This window comes from Schistocerca gregaria, chromosome 1, assembly GCF_023897955.1.
Source record: "Schistocerca gregaria isolate iqSchGreg1 chromosome 1, iqSchGreg1.2, whole genome shotgun sequence".
In the NCBI taxonomy this organism is placed as follows: Eukaryota; Metazoa; Arthropoda; class Insecta; order Orthoptera; family Acrididae; genus Schistocerca; species Schistocerca gregaria.
The window spans coordinates 753,919,544-753,937,913 of record NC_064920.1 but is presented as its reverse complement, the minus strand read 5'-3'; the positions used below and the strand labels follow the sequence as shown (position 1 = coordinate 753,937,913).

General features: G+C 41.4%; 1 protein-coding gene across 1 annotated transcript in view; it reads right to left on the bottom strand.

Moving 5' to 3' along the window:
* Nucleotides 1-18,370, bottom strand: part of LOC126267740 (valine--tRNA ligase-like) — a 120,259-nt gene that overhangs the window by 86,604 nt on the left and 15,285 nt on the right. Inside the window, exons 3-5 of the mRNA XM_049973046.1 lie at nt 7,664-7,910; nt 7,363-7,591; nt 538-717 (exon numbers count right to left, since the gene is read on the bottom strand). Coding sequence (XP_049829003.1) covers nt 538-717; nt 7,363-7,591; nt 7,664-7,910 — 656 coding nt within the window. The remainder of the gene's footprint in view (nt 1-537; nt 718-7,362; nt 7,592-7,663; nt 7,911-18,370) is intronic.

The window sequence follows — 18,370 nt, the reverse complement described above, 5'->3', positions numbered from 1 at the left end:
AGAGCTCAAAGTGGTCTGAGTTAGGCAATACTGAATACCTAAGAGCCCATTTCTCCTCCCCCAACCTGATTCATCCAAATGTGCTTGGACCAAAAAATAAGACAAAGGGGTAGTATTACATGTCAGAGCTATTTCTTGATGGTAAATTAAGTTATGTTATCACCTTGAACCTAGACACGACCCTTTCAAGTATTCTCCTTTTGAGAAATAAGTCGAATACTAATTTGATTGAAAAGGGTTGCAGCACTGAATTAATGCATTCAGACAATATGCATCACAATTTTTTCCATTTTGAAATCATATTTTGACTCTTGTTATGGATTATCAAAGACTTCTGACTATTATAAAGCACTGAATCATCAACAGGCACACACAAAAAAAAAAAAAGAAGGAAAGGAGGAGGACCTGTCAACGACTCAATGCTTCTGCGTTTCGATAAATGGTCTACTTCAGTATACAAGTATTAATATTCTACCACAACTTTCCTACAAAATACTATTAAAACTACAAAAATTTAAAATCCTATGATTTGAATACCTGTTCCGAATTCAGGATCTACAAAATCATCACTTATGACTGGAATTTTCTCTTCCCTAAAAGGATGCCAAACTTCTTTACCAATTACATGATGGTATCTGGGATCTTCAGGGTGTACAGCAACAGCTACATCACCAAGCATGGTTTCAATTCTTGTTGTTGATACAATTATCTCTTCATCTGAAACAGAAACAGGAAAAAGGGGCTCAAGGGACTCTCACAACAGCAAAAAGTTTTGAAATTAAAAAAAAATATGTTTTTAACTGCTAACTATTAGTCAGATCAAATTTCATTCAGCTTCTACTGTAGATTTCCAAGCCGCAGTGCCTTATTCAAAGGAAAGAAGAACATATTCTAATATATCAATATCTAAATTCTGAAACTGATGTAGCTATATCATAAACCAAAAGTGGATACAATTAAAGTTTCACTACCAGATAATAATCCAACCATTTACGTTTGCAGAATGGACCCATAAATGGTAATGAGTACTGAATGTCATGGGGACAAAACATAATTGAGGTATATGGCAAGCAGAAGCACACAATTAGTGGAAGGAAAGGGGAAAGGAGAGAATGAGATGAGAACAAGACAAATGGTGGAGGGAAGAACAGAAGCAGGGGGAGCCCTGGATCTATGGTATAAAGAAGCAAAAGAATTGCAAGATTGAAATCTGTATAAAGAGAGTTAACATAAGTAAAATTCAGAGATGTCAGTGGTCAATGGCATGTGTTTTGTGGGCAGAGGAAGAAAGATAGCTTGGGTCAGAAACAGTTGAAGCGAACCAGGAAGAAAACTTTTGAGGAGGTATTCCTCAGTTCAGGACATGATGAAAGATAGTTGAGGCCTTGAATAAGTTTTGAGCCTGTTGTCTAATTGGAGTTATGTTGTGCCAAAATCATTTGAGTTGGTTTTTTGCAAGACTCTGATTTATTATCCTTCTACATCAGAATTATCAACTTTGTCTACTGTCACCTACTCTGTTTTCAGTACATTCCATATTTCATCAGACTCCTCATAAAGCTGAAAACCTGCAAGACAGCTGCACACAAACAATCAAAGGGCATGGGCAACGATTTCTGTATGTTTTCCATCTCCTAGTATGTAACTATTTTAGTTTGTACTTGTCTTCCCACTTTCTCAGTTATTGCCATCGTGAAACAACAATGTGTGTTCATCATCTGCAAAGTGCATTTACTACCCAGCACACAATGAAATTTTGTATGTTGAGACATAAACATTAAAAATTAACTTTCCTCCACACTCACGAGCCAAACTTCATACCTAGAATAGTTTCTGGTGTGGCAAAAAAACTTACTGGAAATTTTGCAAGAACATTGTTGACACTATAAGAGTAATCTTTCATAATACCATGCATATTTCATTGGGTGCTGTAAACATATAGAACTAAACAGCTTATCTAAAACACTTTTCCCCCAGCCTTGCAGCATTTTATTCGTCTTATTTCACTTCTACTATTACATCCACCTATGTATCCATTTTCTGGCTAGGAATGAGGAAGCAGTGACAGTTGTATAGGCTGTGAACATTAGACACAGCTACTGGAGGCAGTGGGGACTGATACACAAAGAACATCATATGGAGACATGACTTGGAAGATGGTGATAGGACAGAGGAAAGGGAAACTGTTGGGGAAGAGTGCACTCCTCACCTCAATCTCCATTACCCCACACCCTCCATCAAACAGTCCCCCCCCCCCCCCCCCCCCCTTCTGTCCTAACAGCCTTTCCCAATTCACAACTTCACATCAGCTTCATCATGCGCTGCTCCCCACCCACTCCGGCACTTTTTCATCACATGCCTAGTGCATGTCTAGCCCATAAACCTGCCACCCCTCCCTCCTGTATTTCTAAGCAGCAAACTGCTTGTTTCTCTCCAAGCAACTAGCTACTACAGTGGATGACTGCTACCTATGGATTATGGATCAGAGGAGCCCAGACAGCAACGCCACCACGTTGAATAATGCTTTTCGTGCAGCCACAGGATGTTGTTTTACAACTCAAACTGTGTGCAATAGGCTGCATGATGTGCAACTTCACTTCCAACGTCCAAGGTGAGATCCATCTTTAGCCCATGACATCATGCAGTGTGGTAAAGATATGCCCAACAACATGCTGAAGGACCACTCAGGATTGGCATCAAGTTCTCTTCACCAATGAGTGTCACATATGCCTTCAACCAGACAATCATTGGAGATGTGTTTGCACGCAACCCGGTCAGGCTGAACACATTAGACACACTGTCCAGCGAGTGCAGCTTCCCTGCTGAACAGGGGTGGCATTATGTGGGGCAGACATACGTCGCTGGTGGTCATGGAAGGTTCTGTAATGGCTGTATGATACGTGAATGCCATCCTCTGACCGTTAGTGCAGCCATATCGGCAGCATATTGGACGACAGTTCATTCCCTCATTGTGCACATCTTGTGAATGACTTCCTTCAGGATAACGACATCGCTCGACTAGAGTGGCCAGCATGTTCTCCAGACTTGTACTCTATAGAAAATACCTGGGATGGAAAAGGGCTGTTTATGGACAATGTGACCCCACCAACCACTCAGAGGGATCTATACCAAATTTTCGTTCAGGAATGGGACAATCTGGGCCAACAGTGCCTTGATGAACTTGTGGATAGTATTCCACAATGAATATAGGCATGCATCAATGCGAGAGGACGTGCTACTGGGTATTAAGAGGCACCGGTGTGTACAGCAATCTAGACCACCACCTCTGAAGGTCTTGCTGTATGGTGGTACAACACGCAATGTGTGGTTTTCATGAGCAATAAAAAGGGCGGAAATGATGTTTATGTTGTTCTCTATTCCAATTTTCTGTACAGGTTGTGGAACTCTCAGAACCGAGGTGATGCAAAACTTTTTTAATGTGTGTATGAAATAATACTATTGGTTAGGCTGGTATGACCAACACCTAGACAGTACAGAATGATGAATTCCTTCCAGAAGGAACAGGAGAGGAGTGCCATGCAGCAGTAGTCTCCTCGATGGTGCAGAGTGAAGAGTATATTATAGGGGGCAGTAGACCACTATATGTTGTTCAATCTATGAGTGAGCAGAAACCTTACTTACACCTACAAATCCAAACCTAGGATCATCAAAGTGAATGTGATGTGGGTAATCACTTCTCTAGCTAAACACAGTTGGCCATTTCATTCCCTGGGATACCCACACGACCTGGGACCCACAGAAAGACAACTGATCAGCCAATATGACTGAAGCCAGAGGGAACATCATGAATAATAGACATCACAGGATGATGACAGTGAGACTGCTCATTTACTTGCTGCAAATTAAAACACAGTCACGGGAGGCTTGATTAAAAATATTTAGGGCACTGCTGATGGCTATCAATTCTACCGTAAAAACACTACATGTTCTGAACTTTGTTCCTGACTGGCGGAAGATGTAAAAGCATGTCCCATTCTACCCATGGTTTTACAGCCATCAGTGTGAATGACAGTAGTGCCTTGATACTCATGGAGAACTGAAAGGAACAGATGCTGAAAGGTCATGGGGACAACAAATAGGTGTGTGTGTGTGTGTGTGTGTGTGTGTGTGTGTGTGTGTGTGTGTGTGTAGCGCCAGCAAAAGGTTGTGAGGTACTTTGCAAATAGTAATCCCACCTGAAGGCAGGCATTAGGAATTTGATGCACCTCGTATGCAAGAAGAAAGCAGTACTTAGGATAATGAGCACACTCTTGGATGGTCACTACATAAGTGGGCAATAGTTGATACCATTGTAGCTGAAAAGGGAAGATTCCCACTTCAGCAAGGAGACTGTCAACAGGACTAGACTGGAAGGCACCAGTGGTCATTCGAATGCCACAATGACAAACTGGGTCTAACAATTTCAAAGCTGAAGAGTCTGTAAAGCCATAAATCTGGCAACCGCAGTGCAGCTGAAACAAGACCAAGGCCCACTAAATATGGAGAAGAGTAGCACAATACACACCCCAAGACATTGGGCAAGGAAGTAAACAGCATTAAGCTTCCACATGCAGCTAGTCTTTAGTTGATGAATATGGATACAGAGTGGGAGCTGTAACAAATGCAAAAGTTGGCAATGTACAGCACAGGGATGACCAGGGCAGAGGTCATTAGCCCATTGAAGGTGGTGAAGAAGAGTGACAATTGACACAAAGCCACGAGGAACACGGTTAGTTGGATCCACGGAAAGCTGAGGAAAGTACCATCTCGAATCCAGAACAACCAGTGGGATAAAAACTGACAAAATTTTGTGGGGAGCCTTGAAAGCCACTGTTATGGAGGGCAAGTAAAACGTGATGGCACTAAGCAGTATTGTGATACCATTTTGAAAATACCTGTTGGATTACCGTTTTCAACCTACCAGATAGTTCGTTGTGGATTGTCCCTCCTGGAAAACATACTGATAGGGGGAACAATAGGTCCCAAGATTCAAGAACTTAACATAATTCATGGGCAATCATCTTTTCGAGCATTTTGCACAGAGCATGTTGATGAGGTTAATTGGTTGTAAGTTGCCAAGAGACTTTGGATGCCGGACTTACGGATCAGGATGTTCATACTATCTCACCTTTGTGAAGGAAAGACACATTTGAGTCAAATGCAGATGCTAAGTAGATGTAGTCTTTGAGTAACATTCAAGGATCATGGAGTGATCATCCACATTATTGCTGCTGCACCGGGTTGGCATATGACTAAAGCTTAAACATTCGAAACAACTCATAGGCAGTGGGACATAAGGTTTCATGTCACATCTGTACACCCTAACTGACTTTTTCTGGGAGGACATTTCCTTCAAAGGGTAAGACGAAAGTGCCTTTGGATATCCTTGGGACTTCTTATATGTATCAGACAAAATGTGTACCTCACTATTCGATATAAGGTAGGAGCTCTTCGTCTGTCTGAAGTCTAAATACCTGCACTATACTCAAAGTTTTATGTGGGGCTGTGGTCACTGGTATTTCATCCAGTCATTCACATGGCTGTGGAGCTCGACGCTGTGTAGCAGAGGGAACCTTAATCAGTAGTGATCCACTGCACATTTTTCCCAAAGATTTCACTCGTCCAAATTTGCCGCCTGTGGTTTTGTCACTGTTTAAGTATCTCCATCTGTTCTAGTACACGCCAGATACTGAATAAACCACTTCACTCTGACTTGTCTGGTTTATCACTCTCCCTATGGGATAGCAATGGTGGGGAAAGCGATGGAATTGTAATTGTCCATACTGAAATATCTAAACCTGTCTTTTGAGAAGGTTGAATCAGAATAACCATTGTGTTGGTTCAACCTGATACAGCTTATGAGTGAAACATCCACACTGATACCAGATATTCCAATCCAGGACTCTCCCCATGTGCATGATTTAACCACAGCAAACATTATACGGCACGACAGCCATCTTGAAACCTTGGAAGACAAGCATGTGCTTCTTGGCATGCATGTGGAGCTACAGCTCAGGCATTAGAAGTGTCACCCTGGTTCTGTCAGGGCCCTCTACCAAAGGAGTACATAATAAGCCCACCATGTCAAACTGGTTACAGCATTGGCTTTTAAGCACATATGAATCTACATAGTTACTGTGCACAGACAGTCATCAACACTATAGGCACTATTTGAGGTTTTCTCCAGTCAGTCCCCACAAGAGGAAAAATTTCAGTATGGTGGTCAATCCCAGGAGGGGAACAAAATTACTTCACCTGAAAAGCTGATGTCTTCATTCGAAGACAACAGCAACAGAAACGTTTGGAAATAGCTACGTCAACATCGAAAGCTACCACCACAAGAAAGAAAGAGGATTAGTTATAGTCAGAGGTGGGAACTGCAGCATAAGAAAGGAAGCAGGTGATGTAATATCTTGTGGCACTAGGTTCACCACACATATACTTCTGAGGGGTCACCACACTTTGAGCAATGTTCTGGATCAAAAGCCAAACCTCTCCACAATCTTTTGAGGAGCGGAAGCACATGAAATTATTGATGATGATCTGGTCACTGGATGGCTACATTAAGTTTGTGTGTCCCTTGATGCTATTCAAGACATGGAAACTAAGAACCAGCCCTGTGTTTTGAGCTTCTACCTTATCTATATAATAACTTCACAAACAATACAGTACTTTATGCACACACCACTGCAGTCACCTACATTGAGAATTACACTTAACACGTGACATGCGAGTCAACCCAGTGGTGTCATTTAAAACAGACTTGCACCAGGCCATATTCTACACTAGTTCATCATAACTGTTATTACTGTCGTCACATTTATGTACCATAGGCACAATTAATATGACAGGACGGAATGTAACAATATTATGAAAAGGGTAGTTGCTATGCACCATAAAGCGGAGATGCTGAGTTGCACATAGGCGCAACAAAAAGACTACCAGAAAGTGAGCTTCCAAGGCCTTCATCGAAAATACACAAATGTTCGCACGCGCACACACACGCGCACGCACGCACACACACGCGCACACACACACACACACACACACACACACACACACACACACACACACACACACACGCACGCACGCACGACCACAGTCTCTGGTCATTGATTGGTAGTCTGGTTTTAGTAGCTGGAAACCTTGGTTTTTGTGTGTGTGTGCACTTTTCAATAAAGGACTTGTAGGCTAAAAACCCACTTTCTGACAGTCTTTTTGTTGTGCCTATCTGCAACTCAGCATCTCCACTATATGATGAGTAGCAACTACTCTTTTCATAATATTGTTGAAGAGTAATTATTCTCTTTTAACATCACTGGAATTTAATTCAGCGCAGTAACTTACGTTAATTCTACGCACCTGTCCCACAAATCTGATATGCAAAGTTATGAAGCACACCAAATTCCACAGGTTCCTCACAGTTGGGAACAATGACCTTAGTTCGCCCTTCTATCAACTGATGATCCACTTCGATATCGGATATTGCTGTCTGTAAACTGCAAGACCAGTTTACTAAGGCTTCATTCCTATATATTAGTCCATTATTGTACAGCTGTATGAAAGCTTCCACAACTGCAGATGACTGTTTCTGTAAAACATCATTAATGTTAAACCTTCACTGGGAGGGAAACAACATACTCCTCTATATTACTACACTTACAGCATCCAGTGTAAAAAATTCACGCGACCAGTCTAACGAAGCACCAATTTTTTTAAGCTGATGTTTAATTTTCAGTTTCTTCTCATCTTTCCAGAGTGCAACTTCTTCACAAAATCTTTGTCTGCCAATATCATGTCTTGATTTCTTTAGATTTTGCCAAAGTATTTTCTCTACCACGACTTGAGTAGCAATTCCTGCATGATCCATTCCTGGAATCCATACAACAGGTCTCCCATTCATTCTGTGCCTATAAGAAAAAGACAAAGTGACAACAGAACATGAAAAACAGTATAACATTGTTCTCTGTTAATAATGTGAAAAATCTGCTCTATTCTGAACAAAAAAATATGATGAAAATGCAGAATAACACAAAAAGAGAAGAATGTGTTTTAACAAAATACTTCTAAATTCGACAATGCAAAATGGTCGCCATAACTGACAAGTCTGTTTATGATTGTAATTCAGGTATGTGAAGCTATTACACTTTTAAATGACAATTTTTATTGAGATATGATTTCTTACAGCACAGCTGAACATGTTTTTAGACAAATGAATTTCACCTTTTGTATAAACTGTTGTAGTATGTAAATCTGAAAATAATCAATTACACACACTGTCAGTAATCAAACAATGGAAAATCCAGGATGGAATGAAGCAATATTATGAAAAGGAAAGTTGTCACTCACCAAATAGAGGAGATGCTGAGTCGCAGATAGGCACAACAAAAAGACTGTCACAATATAAGCTTTTGGCCAATAAGGTCTTTGTTGAAAACAGACAAACACAAACACACACACACACACACACACACACACACACACACACACACACACACACACAAACTCATGTGCACAAATGCAACTCACGCACACACACACACACACAACTCACAACTGCAGCCTCTGGCAACTGGGGCCACACTTTAATGTGAGTGAAAGCTTATATTGTGACAGTCTTTTTGTTGTGCCTATCTGCGACTCACCATCTCTGCTATATGGTGAGTGGCAACTTTTCTTTTCATAATATGGTTAGACACCATCAGTAATCATTCAATAATGGATAGAGATGAGAACATAGTAATACAGGAAACAAATCTTAATATTGATTTGCATGTGACATGCAGTTGTGCGTTATCCTCAAGCCAGGACAATGCTTTGGGATTCGTTTTATCTGTCAGCTGTAGTATTAGAAGAACTATAATCATTAAGTAGGTTTTCATTCATAGCTATTCTGTAAATTATGAGTTTTAGGGCAAAGATCTGGTGCATGATAGCATTTCACATGAGTTACATCAGGTTGTAAAGCACCCCTTATTTGCATATAAGAGCACATTTTACTTTATTCCCAGTTTAGCTACGTAGCAGCACTGCAGTACACATGGAGTAAGGAGTGAACGGTAGGTTCACATGCTGGCTAGGAGAGGCCACCTGGCACTTTCAGAGCCAGTGGGATGAGGTGCCAAGACAATCACTCATGTCAGCAATGAGATATGTAGGGAAAGTACATTTATTCTGGTGTGAATCAAGTAATTGTTATTAATAAATATTTGCTAACAAAAGTTGCCTTTTGCCTCCTAAGGAGTATACAGGTCATAAATACTATATTTCAATAATTTTACAATGGTGGGAAATGTTGATATTAATAAATGAATAACTTTGGCATATGTATGATCTTATCCAAATATAACAATTGTATGGATGCTTTTTGATCCAGTCATGCGGTAGACTACGCTCTTGGCCATTAATAGATAGCTTATAATCGGTGTGAACAAGTTCATTTTACAGTGATTCTTAAATGAACACACCATAATGGCATACCGTGTAAAAATTATTTACACAAAAACCTTCTTCACACTTCATTACTTAAAACATAGACAGTACTACTGCACTTTCAGAATTTGATGACACTGTGATGGGTCTGCAAGCAGACATAAAACTAGAAGAGCAGCTCCACACAACAGGTAGTAAGAATTTCTATGTGGCGGCTCACTAAGTCAGTTCAAGGACAGATTGGTTTAATTATTGTAAAACTGGGATGGGAAAGTGTGGCCAGTTATACCTCTCATACACCATCTACACACTCATTGGCTAAACTGAGACGTTTCTGGAGTTTTAGTACAAATGGGTGATTGCGACAAGATTCAGAGCATGCAGATTTGGTGACAAAGACATCAATTTTAAGTTACTATAATGCTCCTCAAACAACTGTAGCATGAGTATGACCTTGTAACACAGACAGTTATCCTTCTGAAAGATGCCATCATCATCAGGGAAGGTATCAAGCACGAAATGATGTGAATAATGTTCATGGGGGCCACGGCTGTCATGATGTCTTCAATTATTATCACTATGGCCATGGAAGCCCATGGCAATGTCCCCCTTGGCACAATACCGCTCCAACTGGATGACAGCTTAATCAGACACAACCTCCAACATTGTGTAACAAGAAACATGGTCCATCTGACCAGGCAACACATTTTATTTGATCCACAGTCTAAATTTGATGACCTCATGCACACTGCAATCATAACTGATTATGTCACTAGGTCAACATTGGAGCACACACCAGTTGTCTACTGTGTAGCCCTGCGTTCAAGAATGTGTGTTGATTGGTGCACTCAACATACAGTCTGAATAACATTGGGGATAGGATACAACCCTGTCCCAACAGAAGCTTCCCCTTCCCCTTTCGCTCCATTTATTTTATTTCTTCTGCCTTTTCAGTTTCAAAGTGTACTTTCAAGTCAACATTGTCAAAAGCCTTTTCTAAATGTAGGCTGCTATAAATGTCAGTTTGTATTTCTTCTACTTACCTTCTGTGACATGTCTTAGGGTCAGCTATGTCTTGCATGTTCCAGCATTTCTCCAAAATCCAAACTAATCTTTGTTATCATCAACACTTACCAGTCTTCCCATTACTCTGTAAATAACTTATTTCAATATTTTGCAAACTTGTGCCTTGATAATATTCATGCTTGTCTTTTTTGGAAACATCATTATTACATTTTTACAAGCCAAAGTGCTGTACAGCTTTATCAATCTTTGCTTCGGCAATAATGAATGAAGAAATACCTTTTAACTCGCATTAAAGCAAGTTGAATGTGTCACTTCAAACAAAAACATCCTCATGTTTCTTTACTACAATAACATATAAGTATTCAACTTGAAAGAGTCGCTTTGGGAAATACGAGATCAGAGACACCTTTAATTTTCTGAAACTTTGACTTTAAACAACACTGAAATGTCTGCATTTTTCAAGGATATATAAACTTTCGTGATGTTTACACCTGATGCGATGCTAAGCCACCTGGACTAACAGACAGAGTGAGTGAGCAAGATATTTGACAATGTCAGGAATGCTTCCAAACTATGCCCAGCTATTGTAGGATGAAGTAGACTAGATGAGCATTCAGCACATGTTGACTGTAAGTTAAAGTAATGTACAATGGAGACTATCAAAAGGACCTGAAAAATTAATGGTTCAGCAGGACATGTAATTTTGCTGATATCAGAAAAACTAAACAGTACTCAAGATTATGAAGAAATGCTTCTACAGAGGAACATTCTTAGTGAGTACAAGTCTTTAGGCACATTAAAAGAGTCGTGGAACAGCAGTAAGAGCTGTAACCAAATAATTCCATTTGTGAGATGAAGACTCCAATCTGGACCATGAGAAGGATGGACAGGCCCAATCCAATTTTTGCGTAACCAGTGTGAGACATTCCACCAATAGACCTGACGTGAAGCATTTCAACTACTGGTTAGAGGTTGCTCAATACTTTGGTTCTGAGCACAGTGTCTGTCAGAACCAGAGCCAGTAGACGTCTACCCCCACACACCATCCAACCACTGCTTTAACACTTCCCTACTGGACCTTCTGGCCAGTTTCTATGTGTAGCCAGTCAACATACCAACAAGTCATCCAAGCATCATCTGGTAAAGGTACTAATGAACTCCAGTAAAAATCTGCCTGCCAATGATCTGTTTCACTATCAGCAATAACCAAATCTTGTAAAAGTGACCCTGAGAATTAACACAACAGGCAAGTCATTGTTTTACTTTTTCTTTGTCGTAGCATGGGATAGAAAGAAATTAACTGTTTGGTAAAGTATGGAGGAAATAAACTACTGGCATATTTTTAGGAAATAAAACAACTGTAATAAATGCAATTGAACTTCATACAGCTGACACATCTAATCCTTTCACTTCTTGTTGATTGTAAACATAAAAATTATTTCATAATTAGTAAATGTAATTAACATTAATTAACTTCACAATGTGGAGGCTTAATGAAATCTATACTACATATTCTAAGGAAGTCATATACCAAATTTAAAACATGGTTTGCAAGCATATCACATCTAGAAGAACATTTAGAAATTTTTGCCTAACTGTGCATTGTGGATACTGATTCTCTGAGTCATGTATGGTTAATTTATTTATTTATTCACATGTCAAGTTCCGTAGTATCAAATTGAGGAGCAAATCTCCAAGTTCATGGAAAGTGTCAGTATATGAAATTACAACATAAAAGTAATAACAGATAAAAATAAATGTTCACAAACCCACAAAAAGTCAGTCCATAAGTTTAAGTAAACACAATCAACAGTACAATAAGAGTTAGCTTAGTTTTTCAAGGAACTCCTCGACAGAACAGAAGGAGTGAGCCATGAGGAAACTTTTCAGTTTCGATTTGAAAGCGCGTGTATCACTGCTAAGATTTTTGAATTCGAGTGGTAGCTTATTGAAAGTGGATGCAGAAGTATACTTTACACCTTTCTGCCCAAGAGTTAAGCAAGTCTGATCCAAATGCAGGTTTCATTTATGGAACTGTGTGAAAGCTGCTTATTCTTGGGAATAAGCTAACGTTGTTAACAAGAAATGACAGTAAGGAATATATACACTCCTGCAAAATTGAAATAAGAACACCGTGAATTCATTGTCCCAGGAAGGGGAAACTTTATTGACACATTCCTGGGGTCAGATACATCACATGATCACACTGACAGAACCACAGGCACATAGACACAGGCAACAGAGCATGCACAATGTCGGCACTAGTACAGTGTATATCCACCTTTCGCAGCAATGCAGGCTGCTATTCTCCCATGGAGACGATCGTAGAGATGCTGGATGTAGTCCTGTGGAACGGCTTGCCATGCCATTTCCACCTGGCGCCTCAGTTGGACCAGCGTTTGTGCTGGACGTGCAGACCGCGTGTGACGACGCTTCATCCAGTCCCAAACATGCTCAATGGGGGACAGATCCGGAGATCTTGCTGGCCAGGGTAGTTGACTTACACCTTCTAGAACACGTTGGGTGGCACAGGATACATGCGGACGTGCATTGTCCTGTTGGAACAGCAAGTTCCCTTGCCGGTCTAGGAATGGTAGAACGATGGGTTCGATTACGGGTTGGATGTACCGTGCACTATTCAGTGTCCCCTCGATGATCACCAGAGGTGTACGGCCAGTGTAGGAGATCGCTCCCCTCACCATGATGCCGGGTGTTGGCCCTGTGTGCCTCGGTCGTATGCAGTCCTGATTGTGGCGCTCACCTGCACGGCGCCAAACACGCATACGACCATCATTGGCACCAAGGCAGAAGTGTCTCTCATCACTGAAGACGACACGTCTCCATTCGTCCCTCCATTCACGCCTATCGCGACGCCACTGGAGGCGGGCTGCACGATGTTGGGGCGTGAGCGGAAGACGGCCTAACGGTGTGCGGGACCGTAGCCCAGGTCCATGGAGACGGTTGCGAATGGTCCTCGCCGATACCCAAGGAGCAACAGTGTCCCTAATTTGCTGGGACGTGGCGGTGCGGTCCCCTACGGCACTGCGTAGGATCCTACGGTCTTGGCGTGCATCCATGCGTCGCTGTGGTCCGGTCCCAGGTCGACGGACACGTGCACCTTCCGCCGACCACTGGCGATAACATCGATGTACTGTGGAGACCTCACGCCCCACGTGTTGAGCAATTCGGCGGTACGTCCACCCGGCCTCCCGCATGCCCACTATACGCCCTCGCTCAAAGTCCGTCAACTGCACATACGGTTCACGTTCACGCTGTTGCGGCATGCTACCAGTGTTAAAGACTGTGATGGAGCTCCGTATGCCACGGCAAACTGGCTGACACTGACGGCGGCAGTGCACAAATGCTGTGCAGCTAGCGCCATTCGACAGCGAACACCGCGGTTCCTGGTGTGTCCGCTGTGCCGTGCGTGTGATCATTGCTTGTACAGCCCTTTCGCAGTGTCCGGAGCAAGTATGGTGGGTCTGACACACCGGTGTCAATGTGTTCTTTTTTCCATTTCCAGGAGTGTATATTGAGAGGCCAATGTCAAAATATCCAGACTCGTGAACAGGGGTTGACATGAGGTTTGTGAACTTACACCACTTATTGCGCGAACCACCCATTTCTGAGCCAAAAATATCCTTTTAGAGTGGGAAGATTACCCCAAAATACAATACCATACGACAGAAGCAAATGAAAATAAGCAAACTAGACTAATTTTCATGTCAAACGATCACTCACTTCAGATACCATTCAAATAGTAAAAATGGCAGCATTAAGTCTTTGAACAAGATCCTGAATGTAGGCTTTCCACGACAGCTTACTATCTATCTGAATATCCAGAAATTTGAACTATTTAGTTTCACTAATCATATACCCATTCTGTGAAATTAAAACGTTGGGTTTTCTTGAGCTGTGTGTTAGAAACTGTAAAAACTGAATCTTACTGTGATTTATCATTAGTTTATTTTCTACAATCCACGAACTTAGGTCATGTACTGCATTATTTGAAACCGAGCCAATGTTGCACACAACATCCTTTACTACAAAGTTAGTGTCATCAGCAAACAGAAATATTTTAGAGTTACCCATAATACTAGAGGGCATAACATTTATATAAATAAGGACAGGAGTGGCCCCAACACTGATCCTTGGGACACCCCCCCCCCCCCCCCCCCACTTGACTGTACCCCACTCACACCCCACATCACAGCCATTCTGAACATTGTGAATAATGACCTTTTGCTGTCTGTAAATAAGAGGTGAACCAATTGTGAGCTATTCCCCGTATTCCGTAATGGTCCAACTTCTGGAGGAATATTTTGTGATCAACACAATCAGTTCAAAAAATATGCCTAGGATTTGAAACCTTTTGTTCAACCCATCCAGACCCTCACAGAAAAAAGAGAATATAGAATTTTCAGTAATTAAATGGCTTATAAAGCCGAACTGTACATTTAATAGCAAATCGTGTAATATAAAATGATCAATTATACTACACAGCCTTTTCACTAAGTTTTGCAAACACTGATGGCATAGAAATAGGTCTAAACTTATCTACATTATCCCTTTCTCCCTTTTTATAAAGTGGCTTTACTAACGGCTTTCCTAAAGGAAAAATTACAATTGTGGCTAAATACAGGGCTAACATGTGCAGCACAGTTCTTTAATATTCTGCTAGGCGCTCCATCATATCCAAGATAGTCCTTAGTTGTCAGTGATTTAATTATTGACAATCTCCCTCTTGTCTGTATCACAGAGGAGTATTTCAGACATCAATCTCGGAAAGGCATTTGCCAAGAAAGTCATATGATTCTCTGTAGAAACTAAATTTTTATTTAATTCACCAGCAATGCTCAGAAAATGATTGTTAAATACTGTATATATATCTGATTTATCAGTAACAGAAATATTTTTACTGCGAACTGACTTCATATTGTCGACCTTGTGCTGCTGACCAGACACGTCCTCCACAACTGACCATATGGTTTTAATTTTATCCTGTGAATTAGCTATTCTATTTGTATACCACATACTCTTTGCCTTCTTAATAACATTTTTAAGCACCTTACAATAATGTCTCTAATGGGCTACTGTAGCTTTATTGTGACTACTTCTAACATTTTGATATAATTCCCACTTTGTTCTAAAAGATATCCTTATCCCACTAGTCAGCCACCCGGGCTGCCTATTATTGCTAGTACCCCGTTTAGAAAGTTCTAATGTAAAGCAACTCTCGAAGAACGTGAGAAATGTGTTAAGGAAAGCATTATATTTATCATATATGGTATCGGCTCTATAAACACCTGCCATTCTTGTTTCTTGACAAGGTTTAAAAAGCGCTCTGTTGCTGTTGGATTGACTTTCCTACATAGTTTGTAATTAAATGTGACATTTATTTGAGTACTAAAGTCTTAATGTTAAAATTTGTGCATCATGGTCTGAAAGGCCATTCACCCTTTTACTAACACAATGCCCATCTAGTAATGAAGAATGAATAAAAATATTGTCTATGGCTGTGCTACTGTTCTCCTGCACCCTAGTTGGAAAAAACACAGTCTGCATCAGATCACATGAATTTAGGAGATCTGCCAACATCCTTTTTCTTGCACCATCACCTACAAAATTTATATTGAAGTCACCACAAACAATTAATTTCTGGTACTTCCTACAAAGTGAATCAAGAACGCTCTCTAGCTTGAGCAGAAATGCTCAAGCTGGAGTTAGGGGACCTATAAACGATAACAATTAGAAGTTTAGTTTTACTAAATTCAATTGCCCCTGCACAACATTCAAATAGCATTCATGTCACAACAGTGTGATACTGAATTAAAAGACAGGTATCAGACTAGCAAGACTATACATGATTTCTACGAAACTTTACTCTGAAAACATTTCCTAGGACTTCATAGACTTTTTGGATCAACACTCAATGTTAATAGTTCTTTTCTCTTGTGAAAATGTGTATCCAAGACTGATATCCTCCTTTACAAATTACATATGAAATGTGTAGTTCGCTAATTAGTTATGTGTACATAGATCATATTCACAGTAAATGTTTTAATGTACACTCATGCTCATAAATTAAGGATAATGCTGATACATGGTGAAACAATGCTCTGGTGGGCAGTTTGCAGGCTTAAATCACCTCGGGGTATGACCATGTGGTGCATTTGACCTGCAGTCATAGCACGGTGGTGCTGGCAGCAGAGTCCACATACGCAGAGGTGTGTGTTGGTGCAAGTCAGAGTACAGTGCAGTGAGTGAGACATTTTCAGATGTGCTAATGGTGAGTGTGTGTTGAAAATGGCTCAAAGAACACATATTGATGATGTTATGAGGGGTAGAATACTAGGCGACTAGAGGCTGGTCAAACACAGCAGGTTGTAGCACGGGCCCTCCGTGTGCCAGAAAGTGTGATCTCAAGATTATGGCAACGATTCCAACAGACAGGAAATGTGTCCAGGAGCTACAGTATGGGATTTCCACAGTGTGCAACACCACAAGAAGACCAATATCTCACCATCAGAGCCTACAGACGGCCACGGAGTACTGGAGTTAACCTTGGTAGAGACCTTACCGCAGGCACTAGAACAGGTGTCTCCAGACACATAATCTACAGATGACTGAACAGACATGGTTTATTCGCCCAGAGACCTGCAAGGTGCATTTCACTGATCCCTGTCACAGGAAGGCCCATAAGGCCTGGTGTCAAGAGTACAGTACATGATCATTGGAACAGTGGTCACCGGTTATGTTCACGGATGAGTCCAGGTATAGTCTGAACAGTGATTCTTGCCAGGTTTTCATCTGGCGTGAACCAGGAACCAGATACCAACCCCTTAATGTCCTTGAAAGGGACCTGAATGGAGTTTATGGTTTGATGGTGTCTGGTGAGGTTATGATTGGTGCATGTACACCCCTGCATGTCTTTGACAGAGGAACTGTAACAGGTCAGGTATATTGAGACGTCATTTTGCACCAGTATGTCTGCCTTTTCAGAGGTGCAGTGGGTCCCCACCTTCCTATTAATGGCTGATAATGCACAGTCCCACCGAGCTGCCATCGTGAAGGAGTACCTTGAAACAGAAGATATCAGGCGAATGGAGTGGCCTGCCTGTTCTCCAGACCTAAGCTCCATCGAGCAAGTCTGGGATGCTCTCGGTTGATGTATCACTGCATGTCTTCAAACTCCTAGGACACTTCAATAGCTATGGCAGGTACTGGTGCAAGAATAGGAAGCTATGCCACAGCAGATACTTGACCATCTGATCTCGAGTATGCCAACCCATTGTGCAGCCTATGTAAGTGTATGTGGTGAACATATTCCATACTGATGTCAGGGTACATGTGCAGGAAACAGTGGCGTTTTGTAGCACTTGCATTTTGGGATGGTTTTCTTAACTTATCACCAATACCGTGAACTTACAGATCTGTGTTGTGTGTGTTCCCTACGTGCCTACAATATTAGCGCCAGTTTCGTGTAGTGCCACATTGTGTGGCACCACATTCTGCAATTATCCTTAATTTATAAGCATGAGTGTAGAAAGTGTCAACTGGGTGTACACACACTATAAACAAGGCTGAAAACTTGCTATCTTTCAGACGAATCCTTTTCCAAGCTAGAGCAGACAAACACACATACTTCGATCCTCTCACAGTAACACGTGTAGTGTTACATTCTGAGAGGTTGACTGGGGTGAGACATTGTACTGAGTGAAGTGGGGACGGGGGGGGGGGGGGGGGGGGGACAAGGCTGGGAGAATGTGTCAGCACTGCAGCACTGGGGAAGGGAGGCAGGATATGAATGCAGCACAGAAAGGTAGGAGACAGACAGGACAAGAACACTAAACACGAGCACTAGCACGGTGAGTTAGCACATGACAATGACTACATGGAAGAGTGAACTGTG